The sequence below is a fragment of the Lissotriton helveticus genome, chromosome 12 (genome assembly GCF_964261635.1).
Source record: "Lissotriton helveticus chromosome 12, aLisHel1.1, whole genome shotgun sequence".
NCBI classification, from domain to species: Eukaryota; Metazoa; Chordata; class Amphibia; order Caudata; family Salamandridae; genus Lissotriton; species Lissotriton helveticus.
In genome coordinates this window covers 752287979-752305630 of record NC_136073.1, presented here as the reverse complement: position 1 = coordinate 752305630, position 17652 = coordinate 752287979, and the positions used below count along the sequence as shown (strand labels likewise).

The 17652-nt window shown below is 41.0% G+C and overlaps 1 protein-coding gene across 2 annotated transcripts in view; it reads left to right on the top strand.

The window, feature by feature from the left end:
• Positions 1 to 7213, top strand: part of SEMA4A (semaphorin 4A) — a 124450-nt gene extending 117237 nt beyond the window's left edge. For both annotated transcript variants that reach the window (XM_078670290.1, XM_078670291.1), the window contains exons 15-16: positions 1816 to 4911; positions 5082 to 7213. In XM_078670290.1, the coding sequence (XP_078526416.1) occupies positions 1816 to 2513 (698 nt within the window). In that variant the 3' untranslated portion in view covers positions 2514 to 4911; positions 5082 to 7213. The remainder of the gene's footprint in view (positions 1 to 1815; positions 4912 to 5081) is intronic.
• Positions 7214 to 17652: the final 10439 nt, after the last annotated feature.

Sequence of the window (17652 nt, the reverse complement as noted above, 5' to 3'; positions counted from 1 at the left end):
CACTATTCCCCTACAAACCAAGCAATCCTCTCCTAAATTATAAATTTGTAATTACACTATAGGAAAAACACTTTAAAAATTAATTCCCCAAATCACTTAATTAAAATAACAAGCTATTAAACAATGTACATAATTACTTACCAATTAAATATTTATCTTAAACAGTTAATTAAACAAAAAATTTAAAATGTATCCTTAAATAACTTTCCACCCTATTCCCCTACTAACTAATCAGGGCTTGATTGTGAAATATACCATTTTAAAACAGGTGACTCTGACACCTGTCTCTCACATTGTTAGTACAGGGACATGATGCTTAACCTGACTGTTGCTTGCGGAACCAACTTGCTCTTCACTTTAATTTTAACACATAAAGTACAGAGCCATCCGTTGCAGAGAGCCAGGAAAATGCTATGCACAGTCACTGTATGTTTTCTTTGTCAATGGAGTATGGCATTTAGTAAGGGTGACTGTAGTGACAAGGATGCACATTTTAATGAAAAGTGAAAGAAGTTGAATGTGAAACAAAACACTTCTAAAATGTAAAAGAGGAGAGTAGTTAAATCCAAAAAAAGTGATAAAATAAAGGAAGGGCAAGCACAATTTAGGTAGTTTAGATTATTAATAATGCACAACAGGGGCAATAAATGCAGCTTCTGGGCACAGAACCAAACAACCAAAAGTTAAACCACATTAAAATAATAACTAACAGCTCATGGACACTATAACAATAATAAATCACTGAACACCATAAATCACAAAGAAGACAATCCCAAACCATGCACTTAGCCATGAAAAACAGAAATGGGTAGGAATGTGTAGTGCATTGATAGTAGTTTGGAGCAGGCACATAGAGCGATCAGCACAGGGTAGAAATGAAAGCAACATTTCATGTGGTTGTCTAATGTTACTTGAGGCTGTTGTGGATCCCAGCCAATCTGAAAGGAGAGAGCAGAGGATAATGAATGTTCATTAATGCATGGGACTACAGTAATATCTGAGATCAGTATTACTTAAACAGTCTGCAATAGGACAAGCAAAGCATCAAACAAGTTGTGAATAGGATGCATGTCCCTCTACGATAAATCCTTATAGAGATAAGGCACTAGACTTGATTTGAGTGTTAATGCTTGAGGCAAGTCTAACATGAAACGATTAGCTCTGGGATACTGCTTCAGTGGGCAAAAAATGTCTATCAATGGAAATGTTTTGTAAAGTGAGACAGGTAAACACTGGTTGGACTATTGTAGCTTCATATATCAGGTAAACAACACATATAGTGCCTTCACTTAGCTGATCTTATTCTGTATAATAGATCACCTCTTGACAACTGTAAAGTTGGCCTCATAAGAGGTTATGAGGTATCTCTTTATGAAGGTGATGCTAAAAGATCATAAGGACAGGAAAGGAGTCAGGCCAAGTAGGGTAAATCCCTCAGATGGACGGAATGTTATCTTTCTTCATAAGACCCATGCTTGCCATTATCAAACCCAGGTGAACGTGAAATTATTATGGGTCCTTATTTGTTGTCTCTGGAATAACTTGAGTTTATCTGCACCAAATTTATTGCAACTCTTTCTTTCTCCAGAGTGGCATTAATTAGTAGAAAGTACTTTATATGAAATGGATTTATTAGCTTGTACTTCAATGTGGATAACAGAATTTCTTTCTTAAACAATTCAAAGCCATGCAAATTGCTAAAGCTCAGTGTACAAATGCTGATAATATAGTTGGTATTTTGTTGATCAAATTAAGAAGGATTTTGTCTTAAGCCTTTGAAATATAACAATTGTTCTTGTCACCTTCTGTTTGCAGATGAAAATATTACAGCCACAATGAATTCTGTACTACAACTACAATGCCCTCATGTGTCTGCTCTTGCAAACTACAGCTGGACTCAGCACATCAATGGCGCCTCCCAGCAATCGCCTATCATCTCTGGAGAATATCTGGTTATAGTTGTAAATGAGAAATCGCTAGGTCTATATGAGTGCTGGGCAAGCGAGATGGGGTTCGTTTACCAAGTAGCTCGATACATGATCATGGACGTGAATGGAGCAAAGCTTCTGGGTCGTGACGACGAGTCTGGTCAACTTGGGGATGGCAACCTAGAATTCAATAATAGAGGAAAGGACTGGAGATCTCCTGTCGGCAATTACTGGGCACAATTTGTTGCAGTTACTGTTATGCTGAGCTTGACGTTAGTTGGGATCCTGGTCTTGGGACTCTACTACTACTGTGAAAGAAGGAGATCCAAGAGCAAAGTTCAGGGTTGCAGTACCCCAGAAATCACAAAGAACGGCAGCAGAGAGCAGCCACAGGAGAAGACCCCGCTAAAGAGTGACCACAGAATGGACAATGTTGAACATAAGGGTGGCAACTGCCCAGAAAGTGCAGATAATGTCGAGTCCTGTTGCGTTCCAATGGAAGGTGAGAAGAAGGACATGGAGAACAATTATGTGCCTTTGTTTGCTTCAAATGGAGATGCTTCAAGAGACTATGCTAACAAGTAAGAGTGAGCCGGGTATCCTTCGATGATAAGGTCACGTCACCTTGAAATATGTGTTCGTCTGTGTTTTGAAATGCACAACATGGTTTGCTTGAAGCCATACTGTTGTTTCCAAGGGTGGTTCCAATTTAATCCCAACTCAAGATGGAAGAATCCTTTTGGAATATGTTGTGTGTTCAAGTGCAATTTTCTGGAACAATGTTGGGGGGAAGAGAGTTCTCGTCCTTCAAAGCACAATCTGAGTTACCTTTAGAGGCACTTGTAAGGCTCTCGCCCTTGTGACTGTTCGCTGCAGTTCGTTGATCTGTAGTGGGAGGGGAGTTTGACAGAGTGCCAACAGTGACCGAAATGCCAAATTCTGTTGTCAACCCTGAGCCAGTCAATTTTGCAAATATGAAGTCTGCACTTCCTTCCTAACATTACGGAGCTGCTGACCTAGGGCACTAGCACTAGAGTGCTCTTGCATAATAAGGGCCAGCCGCAAATAGCAGCGGTCTGATTACTTTATTCTAAAATAGAAGTCTCCACATAGTGCAGTGCTTCTTCGGCTGGAAACTTTCAAGCCCTGGATTTCACGACTGTTGGAATGAATGTTACAAAACAAACTTGAATGTTGAAAGACAGTTTTTCAATTGTTTCTATGCGTACCTATCATCAGCTACAAGGAACAACGGTTACCCTCACAGGCGCAAATGTGAAATCGCCACTGAGAGGCTTATTGGCCAATATATGTCTCTGGAGCTTGTCACCAAGGGTAGATCATTATGGCTGAGCCGCAGATATGCGGAGGTCAGGGTCATTGTGATGGGACTGACTGCCACAACCTATCAGTATTGTCAAACTGTAGGGAAATCTACCAATTTCCCAGCGAGCACGTCAACCCTTATTCAGTTTCACAGCAAATTGTTATTGCCCATTATCAGTATTATTGAGGGAAGACTGTCTGTAAACAATGTCCCCTTTTGGAATTGAACTGTATGTCATCATGTTATCAGAGTTTTATATAAGAACCTTCTATCTGCAATTTGAAATAGGATGCTTTTAAAAAGATTCTCAGCTGATTGTTTTCCTGATTGTTGAAAGTGTGCCGGGTGCAGGTCTGCAAACCACAGGAAAGAGCTGTTTTTAGAGGACAGCGATGAGAGCGTGTGGCTTCGCAAATTTGTGTCTAGACTGCTCAATCTCTGGCACTTTCCATACAGATTGTATTTTATGCATAACTTTTCCTTGTCAGTAGTTATGTTACACTATTCTGTAATGTCAGTCTCAGCTCACCAACATGGTTGCTAATTTCTACTAAATGGTCCAATTACTATACACTGGAACATAGACTACTTGGAACTCAGTTGGACTCCTGATTGCGTTTCCAGAAAATTACAACTTAGGAACCGATCTCTGAATTTAATCATCTATTGGCCAGGTGGTTGAATTTATTCACTAAATCTAAACATCTCATCTTTTTAAATTGTCTTATAAAAGCACATCAAGGCACTTCATCCGGGTTGATTGTTAATTTCTCATCTATACAACAATTCAAATCAATACCCCTGAAAAATGAGTGCCCAGAAAAAGAAGGCAGTCTCTCCCTGTACCTACAGAGTGATAATTCAGTTCCGAAAAGAACTCACGACACCCACTCAAAACTATCCATAAAACCCAACAGATAGCGCCACCCAGTACCATGATTCAATCAATGAGCATACATATCTGGCCAATGTGCCAAGCAAATTCACCTAGTTGCCACATAAACACCTTCACTAGAGCTCAGTCCACAGCTTCAAATAAAAATGCATCTAATAATCAACAACGCTACTTACTACAGCACACACTCAGTACTAGACTCTTGTCTACGATGGAATCCAGGAAAAGAAGGGACCAAACTTGATCGACGCTGTGAGGACAATGGCAGGTAGCATATAATATAAATGTGCGTATCTGAAATTTACCCAAGAAACCATATAGTAGAGAATTCTATATCTTACCCTTTGTCATCCATTATTTCCCACCTCTGTATGGGCATCTTCTGACTAGTACTTAAGAGTAGATACACAACCCTTGCAGTTTTTCTGTCGCAGCACTTCCTGGTCTGAGGTCGATGGCGTAATAACAGGTCTCTGGTGTTAACAGTGCCAGCAACTTACATTAGATGTAATTAAGGTGTCATTTTATGGGTGTCTAACTTGACTACAAGCCAGATATGACATGTCACAACAAGTTGTCTATATCTTACACTTGAAAGCGTCAGGTGCGTAAGAATGTTGCAGCTATCTCCATCATGCTTGTTTTCGATAGATGTAATTGTTGAAATTGTACAGGGAACTGGCACTAAAGAAAGTTATTAGGAAGATTATGGGAAAGGAAAACACAGTTGAAACGGACAAAGATTTTTAAGGAGAGTATTTGCTAATTAAAATTTCTGATTTCATTATAAGCCTTTGCTTTACGAGCCATTTGGGGGAAGTAAATCCCTGGTAGTCTAGCATAAGTGCTTGGTCTGGCAGATTGCCCTGTGCATCTTGTCACTGGCATATACTTGGTTTTTACTGCATATGTGGCCTTGGTGTTGCACCAGTTTTAATTGTTGTCACCCAACAGATTCATACAGAGAGCTGCCTGTGGCTGGGCCTGCTATGGGAAAAGAAAAATAGCAAGTACTAGAATACAAAGAAAAAAAAACAGATTTAGTTGAAATAACACCTTACCAGTTTGGCAAGGGTCTTTGGGGACATGCCATGTTATGGCTTATTTCTCTTATGTAATATGTAGCCCCATTAGCAGCTTAATTTTTTGTAAAAAAAAAAAACATTGGTGCAATGACATGAAGAGTTTTCCTAAGAGCCCGCTCTGGCACTGGCAAATGCAGAGGATGTTGAATACCAAGACTCCCCAGTCCTGATCCCCCTTAGTCCTCTTTTATTCCACCATTCTACACCTGATGCCTCTTTATCTTATTCTTGAAGCTCTGAGTGTTCCCACTATTGCATTTATTACCACTGTTCTATCCTTTTCTTTCTTCATTCTTTCTCCCTTTCATGCCTTTCTCTTGGTCTGAAACATAGTCTGATAAAATTTAGTGCAGGTACTCATAATCTGCATCCACTAGCACAAAAGCACTAACTCCTTCATTCACTGCCAGAAGCTGATCCACCAAGGGGAAGGGGTGAGGGTACAGGATGGCAACGTGTTTTGACAATATGTGGAACATAAATGTATACATATAGAAGAGCACTTAAGTCGTTGCCACTCCCTGGGGATCTCTTGACCGTAACATAGATAGCAATATTCTGATACTGAGTGAATGTACAAATATCAAGGCACCGAACTGAGGGAAGGCAAACATGTCAGCAAGACAGGGGTCGTTATAAAGAGAATAAATAGGCATACTGCCATAACAGAGACTGCCCTTGTACATAAACGTGGGAAGGGTGAGGTCTTTCGAAGGGCTGCAAGAGCCTCCATGTCAGAAAGCCACCCGGCTTGGAGGTCTGGACCTTCATTAAACAACCTAATAAAGGAGCTACAGCCTTGGTGCATTTCAGTTGAACCAACTGGACTGACACACCAGGAAATAATGATTGGGAAAAAGAAAGTCCAGACCTGGAAGCATGGTGTGCTGCCAATATGGTGTGATCTGGCAATTCTCGTCGCCAATTAATCTTATCAAAACATGTCCCCATCCTGCCACACCAGTCATTGGCTGGGGTACTTATGAAAGGTCCATGGACTCATCCCACCTGGTAGAATGAAAGGTAAGTGATGCCAACATTCTGGTCAAGGTACTGAACCCGTACTGCACAAATACTGCCGATGCACTAACTCTCTCCGCTTGTTTCTACTGCCCTTTGCATATCCACACCTGAGTTTCGGCCAAACGTTGATCTCGGGTAAGATGCTTTCTCAGGTCACCGTCACTTAGTTACAAAATATTACAATATACATTATCACCAGGAAAAAGGATGTGACAACATAAGTAAAATGCATGCACTAGCAGTGTGAACCTAAATGCCAAAAAAAGAAGACATTCTTTTTGAACCACTGTTCTGTAAGGAAAAATCTAGTCTTCATTATTGAGGGAACAACAGAAAATGGCCATCTCTTTGATGTCTAAGCAGACAGCGCTTTGGGTACAAGTAACTGGTCACCAACTTCAGACTCCATTTGATGTAAGACAAATCTGTCAATCTCTCAGTGCCTCTGCCGCACAGCTTAAACTTGTATGGGCATAGACACTCCAACATTATTACGCATTCTTACGGTAATTAAATATTTGGTAGCCCTGTGGGGTTTTGTTGCATCTGGCCCTAAGAATGTACCACATTGGGCCGGATTCACGAAGCTTTCTCCCCAACAGAAGGTGCGGCGGACTCCTGGAAATTCCAGAGTACGTCAAATGTAAGTCACACTTAATATCAAATGTCTGTGATTGGGATACTGCGTTTTGAAATTCCTCTCCCTTTGTGCGTATGTGTGAGCTGTTTTGGCTATAGTGACGAGTTGCTTGTTTTATTCAGTATTCGGGGCTATGAAATGAAAGCTTTATATCTTTCCTGTGTTTGGTTTTAAGCACTGTGAAGCAAATCTGTCCATTTTTGTTGTCTAAAGTTTTATTTGTTAAAAAAAGAACATAGAGCGAAAAATGTATGCTTTTAAATCGATGACGCTGTATTTACACATTTTATTTTTATTAAAAAGAGAAGATAACTATGTTTGTTCTAAGTGGTTTTTGCCTTTTATAAATCAAAGATATGACCGACGTGCCAAAGACTAATGTGATCTCTGTGTTGGAACCAACATCTACTAAAAAAAATCAGAGTTTGCTCGGTGTTATCAAAAGAGAACACACCGAAAAATAATCATTTAGGACTGCCTCTTCTGTTGTTGGTGGTGACATTAAAAGTTGTGCCTGCAAAGTTTACAGACCTTGTGAAGGTTGCAACGTTTTGTAAATTTCACTGAGCTTTCTTTTTTTAACTAGGAATTAAGGTCCACATACATCAACAATGCCATTTGCGATTCCTTAATAGCGAAAAATAAGGATTCGCTAATAAGGAATTGCAAAAGGCCATGCATGAAGAAATCGCTAAAAAAATAGCGATTTCTTAAAATTCCTTAATTGCGATTTTCTAATTGAGAATCACAATTAAGGAATACCTCCCCATTCATTCCTATAAGCCTAGAGGCCCATAGGAATGAATGGGAAGACATTCTCAATTTGCGATTCTCAATTAGAAAATCGCAATTAAGGAATTTTAGCAAATTGAGAATGCAATTTCAAGGGTATGAGGGTGTCAAAAGGACACCCCGTTGCACCCCTGAAATTTGCCTATAAGTACATCTTGCGCACTCACATGCCCCACACATGCCCCAAGGGCATGTGTGTGTGTAAAATGGAACTTTGAAAAATGCACTTTAGTGCATTTTTCTACGTTTTCGCAAATTACCATGAAGGTCAACTTCATGGTAATTTGCTCCCCTTATTAGCGAAATCGCTAATTTATTAAGTTTGATGCATTGCATTTAAGGAATCTCAATGTGAGATTCCTTAAATGCAATCGCAATTTAAGAAATCGCAATTTTGCGATGTCTTAAATTGCGAAAAGTACAAAAATTATGATGCATCCCAAAAGTTCAAATTGCGTTCGCAAACGGCCGATTTTTTCAATTCACACCATTTGTGAATGCAATTTTCAATGATGCATGTGCCCCTAAATCTTCACAATAATTACACAGCATGCAAAACTTGCAGCCTTCTGAAGAAAAGTTTACAGTGGAAAGCTTTCCAACTTCGCACAACCTTACTGTTCTGTCCTCCTCCCTTGCACTTGTCTCCCACTCTAACCATACATTCCTGAACACTTATTTACACCTCCTGCTCTTCCTCTCCCATAAATTGAGGAAGGAAGTGAATCACACTAGTAATCACTAATTTATTTTTTTTAATTATATTTCAGGGTCGCCATAACATTGAATTTCTGTTAAACATGCACACATATTCAGATGTCCATTGCTCTGCAGCAAATTGGATTGCAAGAATGAATTACATCATTTATCAAGGTGCAAAATCATAAAGTGACCACACCAACCTAAGTACAAGTCGGTCTGCTCCACAAGTCTGGCTGAATGCTGAATGATTCTACTAAGCAGCGGCTGGCTGTTACACACCACGAGAATGAACCACGGGCTTACTGCAAGACCACAGAGAGTTGGTCATTCAGGCTTGGTGATGTAGGACATGGGTAATGTCAGTGCTTAATTTGAGGCGGTGGTTTTCAAGTGCTCGGCACCAGCACTTAATTTTCAGCACCGGCTCTAGTGATAGTCGAGCACATGGTGGCACTGTCTGACAAGAGCACAACAGCTTTGCTTATTAAGTCAAATGGCATTGATAATTAATTTGTATAGCCGGAAATAGTCCGAATTGTCACACTTGTAGGAGTGTGATGGTTAGGTGTTATATTGGTACTGTCAATGGCAGCACTGGTGCATTGCGTGGTGCAGGCTGCAGTGGCCTTCCGGGCTCTGACACTTAATTGTGTACACATTAAGCACTGGGTAATATGTTTGAATGGATTAACATGTTCTTGCCATGCATGGAGGATAGGATGGCTTTCATGGATAGTAATATTGTCTTCTACTCCAACATATTTATGTGAAAGAAAGGAGAAACTGGTAATCATACGTTCCAGCAAACACATTTGAGGTGATCAAAATTTCAGGGTTGAGAGGAGTGAAGAGGCAACCCGCAAAAGCGAATCTTAACGTTTCGTAGCCGAAAATGTCATATAACGCTTCCCTTAAGATAGTATTCACCGCCTACTTAATCAAAGCATCTTTAGCATAACCTCAGAAAAGCTAAAGAAAACTTATGGATAGAGGTCACGATGAGACTATATCCATGCATTCAAACATTGACACAGCATTCAACACTTTGTGTGAACTCTAATGCACTGTGAATGCCTTGGTATATCCAGAGCTGACCAACTCAGATTTAGATCTTACTGAAGCACTTTGTGATAAGATGGTGACCACTTTTCCTGTTATACTACAAACCTGGACTCCAAATCACGATCTTGCCTTATAACTCAAAGGCAACATTTATCACATTGCTTCAGTGAAACTGATGCTTTTGCTCTGAAATTCGAAACCAACCTATCAGGGTATTATTTGATTGAATCCTTGGTTGACTGATTACCAGTTTTTCAGCCTCTTTTTTTCCTTGCTTGATAGACATTTTAAATGCATCATTGTCACAGGAAATCTTCCTGCTCCTCTAAAACAAGTAACTGTCACTTTAAAAAAAATAACAAGGGCCCGAATATTGTAAGCGGTTAAAGACCAATAGCAGTTGTCTTAATAAAAATTAAATTACCCAAGAAGACAGTAACCCAGCAACTAGAAAACCTCTGTGCCAAAATCAACGTGGTAGACAAACATCGATCAGGCTTTCTGCCTGTTTTTGACACTGAGACAGCCTTGCTTGGTATGGTAGATACTGCCCAAAGGATGGTAGTTTAAAGTAGAGTCAGAATGCTAATGCGTCTGAGTTTCCCAGCTTTTGATGATGTATTTCATAATTAACACTGCAGGATGTGGCTGGCTTTGCTGAACCAGTTTGCTTTTTTTTAGATCGCCTATATACCATAGCTTAAATTGGGACTTTCTACTCCTCTCCTTTCAAGCTGTGCTGTGACGGTCTCAGCTCTTGCCATATTTAAAATTTAAATCGGTCCACCATCATCTCTGACCCAACAGAGTGAGTAAGATACCAATCTTAGACGACAGAAAACTGCTACTAGTTGGGGACAGCCCTTCTAACCAATACAATAATTTGACCATCTGTTTATACAACATTGATAAATTGGTTTACCAGAGCTTGTGCTATAGACCCAAAACTAAAGTTATCCTAGTTGAGAGTAACATTGGTCTCAATAACACACAATAATTCAGGGCACTATCTCAGACAGAAAAGTAATTTAGGGATCAGGGTGGAAAAACTATTTATAGTTTTCAAATTGCTGCAGTCACAAATAAGATTTTTTTCTCCTAGCCAAACTACGAGAAAGTTAACATGTGCCACCTTTCCATCTAAGACCTTCTGTAGTAGGTTCAGTGGTAAACTCTAGTGTTTACTAGGGCAATAGCCTCTAACTGAGAAGTTCCAAAAAGCCCATCCCATACCTGGATTTTGGGTGATACTAAACCCTTTGATAAGACTCCTTATGAATTTAGAGATAAGACTATGTTTCAGAGATGCATGGCAGATTTTACTGGTTATCAAGAACAGGACTACCTTTAAATGTCTGCCATGTACACAAGGGCCTAACCACTCAGCAGATAAGATTATATGCACAGACCTATTGTAGCCATGTTATGTCAAACGTGCAGTACGGGAGTAAGGCGGACTGCAAATTGTTCCATAATCTGCCCACCTAAATGAAAAAAGGATCATCTTACTACAGGTTTCAGTGTTTGCTTAAAACACCTTTTTCCTTCGAATGATCTCCATCTCTTCAAACACACCAGTGCCTCTTGACACCTCAGATTACAGTGTACTATATCTTCTTCTTTCAAACTTTATTCAATTATTAAATAACAATCATAAAAGTACACCAGATGCACAATAAATTTCATAAAAGATAAAAATATCAATCAGTTAAAAACGCAACTGTTAATACAAATGGATGTCAAACTGTAAAATGACATTATTAATCATGCTGAGAAAATCAAAAGTATTAAAACATCAAAGACTTATACCTGGCCGACATATAGATGATTTAAAAAAAAAAGTATACTCTAAAACACACTTCCAGGGAGAAGGGCATTTGAGGAAAGGTTAAAGCTTGCTTACGTCTGTTGATACCAGTTGCCAATAAAATTGGTATTAAAAACAATCTAGAAAAATCAACTTAGTATTTGCAAAATAATGTAACTTGTAATAAACACTGTGGTGAGCATTCATCACATGGGGATAAACAGTTGGACCCAGGGTCTTATTGATTCAATGGAAAGCTTACTAGCCATCTAATGGAACCAAGTCTGAACCTGGTAAGGAGAGAACGTTCCCATGGGTTAATTACTAGGTCTAGATATAGTGATTAGTGCAGCATATAAATCAAGAACTTAATTCTTATAGAAGGATTGGCCCAACACATACTCTTGGGCCTTGGAAAGTGATGGGATAATCTTTGTATCTTATTTATATCTCCTGATGCCTGCACATGCTAGCATTATCTACATGCCCCATAGCAATCGTTTCATCTTAATTCAAGATTTTACCAATACTGTCTACAGATCTTCAAGAAACGCAAGAATAATGCTTGAGACCTCCACACAATACTAATATGACATTCATGATATTTAAGCAAAGAACTTGGTGTCCTTTTGAAATGTATAAACGATGCAGGACTCCCCTCCCTGCTTAGAGTTAAAGAAATTATTAGCCACACAGATGTCTTCATCTGGCACACACTTGTGTCTGGTGTGAGTTTTCCTGTTGATCATCGGGGGCGCATTGGGCCTCCGCAACATTTCCCTGGCCACTCCTAGCCCATTAGCACAGAAAGATCCCCCCTAAGCCCTGAAGAGATTTACACAGCCCGGCATCATGGGTCCTACCAGAGCTGGAGTGCCTTACTTAAACGTTATCCAAACCGTATCTTCCAAAAATGGTGCCCCGACAATTTCTGTGACTTTATCTTCTGACCCAGGATTTATGTCAGGCCCTTTTGTGGTGCTGTTGTTAATGGGTGATGGAGTGGAAGTGGCCAAGTGTAGTGGGTTAGTATTAATTGTTAGCATTTCTTGTCGTTCTATTGTTTGTGTTCTGTTCTTCCTCGTGCCTGGAGTGTGCGAGCTCTGGGGTTCGATTGGCTGCTGTCAGTTGCGGATCGAACCTCCGAGAGTGCGCAGCTCCTTGCCGTGGCTGAAGCTTCAACCTCAATAAATCTACTTTCTTCAAAGAATGTGGCTACTCGTCTGAGTCAATCAACTTACCACACGAAGGCAGTGGAATCAGAAGTGCTGGAGCCTCTGACAACAGCATGGTGAGTAAAGTAGGATCAAACAGATGGAACTCAGGGCAATCAATCTTTCACTACATACTCACCGGAAGTCATCAGTGTTCCCTAATTATACAACAAACCATTGTCAGGAACTTGCAGTCTTCTGTCAGAATAAAACACAGAACACTCATTAACCATCAGATGCCATTCAGGAGTCAAGAGACCACCCTCAGGAACCAAGAGTCTTCCTAAGAATCCATCCACCTCATAAAAACACACCAAGCCTACCACAAGTCCACCAGGCCAAAGTCAACGTTCAACAACATGCCACAGGAACTACTAGGCCACTGTGTGGGTCAATCATATTATGCGAAGACCCACAAGAACTGTCACTGAAGTACTCACATCCACCAAACCTCCTCTCCCTCTTTCGTAGCTGCCCTCAGTACTCAACAGGTCATGAATCCACCTTACTATGGAAATCTGGATCTACAAGCCACCCTCTATAACCCTCTGAGGTCATGAGTGTTAACTTTAATGTCATAAAACACCCCAATCAATAAATGCAGTAGGAGCCTCACCTGTACTCTTTATTCTCCAATTTCTCTTCTCTTACAAGCCAATCCCTGATTCTGGTTATCAAAAGGTTTAATTAAGCCAATTAGAAAGGATGGTTAAATGTCTTCCTAAATATAGGGCCTTATTACAATGTCGGCTGGGCCACAACCGACAGGTCGTCGGTGGTGGTCTGACCGACCGACAGCCCTTCGGGCCACCCGCCAGATTACAATACAGGATGTCGGGCCCTAAATGGTCGGGGGAAGACTGCAGCCTCCGACAGTATCAGTGATCCCATCGAGGTGACTGTTGGAATCGCAATCCCGTAAGGAGGCTGTGCCGAGGCAGGCACCACCGTCGGGATTATGACATCACATTCCAACAGCCTTTTCACATCGTAAAGACTGCCATAAAAAGGCTGTCAAAATGGGTTTTGGGGGGCCCCTTCTGTTGTAGGCTACTGTAATGTGGCCCAGGGTGCATATGTAGTGCCCCCACCCACCTCCATGCACCATGTGCCATGCATCACATGGTCCATGGCACACTGTGCATGGAGGTGAATGAAGTGCTCCTTTACACTGTGATATGTGCTGCAGCCCTTTTCCTGGCTCGCAGCACATGCCACCATGTAAAGGAGCACTTTGCGACCACCAGCTTTGCAGTTGCATCATAATTCAGCGGTCGGACCGTTGACTGCTTGTCGGGGGTCTCCTGAGCGCCACGATAGTGGTCGGCGGTCCGACCGCCCGACATCGTAATAAGCCCCATAGTGTGAAATGCTGTTTACAGTTCCTCTCAGGTCAATCGGTTCTTTTCAGGATGTTAAATACTGGTACCACGTCTTCTCACACTACCAAACAACCAGTCTCTGAAGGGACTCTCTGGCTAGTTTGCTGACTGTGCTTCATGCTGAAAAGCAGTGGAGTGAGCTCTCCACAAATTGTTACCATTCCCATTAGAGTTACTGGTCACATTAAATGGGGCTGTGTATTTTAGCTTTACAGACATCATTCTAAATGATTCCTAAATAAACGGACAGTAGATTCTATAGACCATATGTTCCTAGCGATTGGAGCAGGGCCAAGGGGATGCAAGTTCCATATAAAAGTTCAGTTGCTGTACCCTGCTAATGTAGCACCTATTACAAATGGTGTTACTATAAAAAAGAAAATCTAGGGGGAGGTTTACTGCAATAGCCTGACTGTTTGTAGAGATTACTGCATTACCTGAATGACATCAGTTTTAAAGTGGATCGGGTTCTAATTTGTAGGGCTGGAGTTAGACATGATCCTTTGATTTTACTAAAATGATATGTCTAATCTAATTAAAAGGGTCTTTCAGCAACCTCTTTTCATACATTGGTCTGTTGTTGTGTCATCCCCCCCCCCCTTACAGCATACAACACAGGGCAATGGGTTAGCCTACTTCAGCCAGTGGTTAACTTCACTTCGAGTGACCGCATTTTGCTCTTTCACAATGAGCACGTCCACACAAGGTAGATCAGTTCAGTGCCAGTGTTTTTGTTCTTACTTTATAATTATTTTAGCGTTGCCTTTGTGTTTAGAGCCTGAGGTAAAGGCAGGACACTTTATACCGGATGTGAGCACAGGCCACATTTCACTCTATATCAGTTCTTGTGTCCTGCCAATGGTATAGCCAATTCCTTTTCGAGATTCCTTGGTTTATCTGACTGCAGGTATTTCACAGCATCCATTTAAAACTGTTCTGTATTAAGATATTTTCTTTTTAATATACATGCAATAAACAAACGGAAAGCTTTAATATTATAAATTTGAATTCATAAGCAGACAATTCTTCAGAACACGGTATTTCTAGACTCAATCTCATCAATATTTCTTTAATAAACTTTGCCCAGGAAAAAAGCCAGCCTTTATCTTGTTTAATTTTCAGCACTTGCTTCCTTATTTTTTCCTTCTGCCTTCTTTCTTTGCTTCTTTGTTTCCTTCTTTCTTTCAAGTCAGGTCAAGTCAAAATAACTTTATTTCAACCCCTAAGGCCAAAAAAGTATGCATATAATTCATAAAACACATACATAATAACTAAAACCCAGAATACTCATATTAAGACAACATGTTCATTCATAATGAAAAGATTTATATCAATTGCAAATATAGAGTAAAACAGACATCATGATTATGAGAAAACCAAACAATCTCAGACAACAGCAGCAAATATTGTAAAAGTAATACATCCTAAGAGTGTAAGTCAGGAACCAGATGCAGTGACTACACAAACATCCCCTTAAAAAATGTCAAATACAAAGTACAAAGTGGCACCAGGAGATCAGTTATAAGGGTCTTTCTTGCTTTCTTTCTCCTTTGCCTTCTTTTTTCTTTCTTTCCTTCCTTTTCCTTTACTTTCTTTCTTCTCCTTTTTAGGTCTCGCGCCTAGCCTTGCAATGCGCAGCACTACTCGCGCAGCACGATACCTCTTGTACGGGCTTCAGAAAGCAGACCACACGCTCTTGTGCGTGTGGTTTTGCTTTCTCAGGCTGCAATTGGCTTTAGCGTGCTTTAAAAAAAAAATACAGCACCCAATTGGGCAAAGGTGGGCGCATGTCCCCCCTTTGCTCCGCCCATTCCCACAGGTGTTTATTACATGCATCAGCGCGGCACAGGCAACAGGCTCCCTCGCCCCCGCTCCTCTGTGGTGTGCGCGCACCACTAGATTCCATTTCCACAAGTCGATTCGTATAAGACTTTTCCTTGCCATTTCATATTTCACTAAGCAACTTCTTAGATTTACACTCCCTCCCCTCCCCATAATACAAATCACTTTGGTGTCCTGCACATGCTGTAAAAGTGCATGCTAATTATTGCGATCTGTACATATGTGTGAAGAATTATAGATTTTATGATTCAAATGTTATTCGTGACTTTCCTTGAAATACAACTTCGTGAGGGGCTTTAATGTGGGGGAGTGGAGGAGGCTTTGTTATTGTTAAAACGGAAACAGATGGCCTTAGGAGAAAATGTATTATGTACAATAGGCGTTCGTAAACTGCATTTCTGTTACATTATTTTTCAAAAATTCAGTAAAAAACAATTTATTAAAACCAACTCTTTCTCAATTCTAGAGCTCAGCCTCCGCCTCTGCCAGGTATTCCCATGCATGGTTGCAGTGCCCGGTCTTGCTACTGTTACTTCATATGGTTTCACGTGTGCAGAATATTCTGTACTCCGCTCTACCCACCTGCTTGGTGATTCATTTGTCCCTCTTCTGACCTAAAGCCTCTTCTTCTGGGACACACCACTCGCTCAGGTTACCTTTGCAGTGCTTTATCGCTTCCTCCAGCAGTCAGTTACTTCCCCTCCCCAGCTCTGTGATGTCAGCAACATTCAGTGCATGGACATCAGAGGTGGAACCTGGGGCCGGGTTCCTCAACACTGAATGGGAGACAGCCATCCCATCCCCTGCTATGATGACAAGTTATCCCTCCAAGCTCAGGATCAGTAAGTGACTAAGAAATGACTTCACAAGATGCTGCACATTGCTGCCCAAGTAAATACGTAACAGCCTTCCACGAGACAACACCTCTGCTCCATTTTTCAGGCTTGATTGAAGGTACAAAGTCTCGATTGGGTGTGCCACATTCTTAACACCGGTCAGAGCGGTAGGGGCAGAGCGGAAGCAGTTACAAGGCTACAGCTCATTAGTTATGTTTCAAATACTGTGTCCCAACAGCTCAGCATCTTTGATACTTTATATATTTTTAGAAAATCTATTTCGAATTCTGTGTGGTGCTGTCATATGTGTATATGTACATACATAGGCTGCAGAGCTCCATACTCAGTGGCTAGTATTGCATAAGGTGTGTGAAAGCAAATTGGGCACCTTTTTTCTTAGTAAGTTCTTGTTAGTTGTTGGTCTTTGTAGTAGGCATTGAAAAAGTTTCCCCTTGTAGATCAGCCCGGGTTTCATGGATTTCTTGCGGGGTCGTTGAACTAGGGTCTTTGGTGAAGGACAGTAGTGAGTTTATAAAAGGACTGGAGCGTCATGGCCTCGGAGCCCCGTGTTTTCGTAGCTGCTTGTACTACATGTGTACAGCTGCCCTGAAAACTGAACCAGTTTGGCATTTCTTCTGGAATACTGTGTGAATTCACGTAAACTGAATACACATTTCTTCTACATTCCGAAAAAGACCCTTACCCATGACAGCCAAAAATCAGATTAATTGGAAAGTGTGCCAGGGTTCCATAGCAGTGTATTATTTATTGACCCCCTCCCCCGTGGATTATGCATTAGCAAGAAGTCACCCATTAGCGGCGCATGTACGAAATCCTTGAGGCCTCTGATAGGGATGCGCCCCCTCAATTCAGCCAAATCCTGACACTCCTGACACCCCCACACTCATCAGAAAACACCGTAAATCTTGTTTCCACCGGGTGGCCTGAAATGTGAGGAAGAAAATAGGAGGGCACATGAGCGTAATATTGCATTGAGTAACTCTGAAGCATATAAGGCCAACTTGTTTGCCCCACACGGTGGCAGTCAATCCTTTTCCAGTCAGTGTACCCACCACCAGTCATCTGCTTGCAGAAATACGCCCCAGCACATAAACCG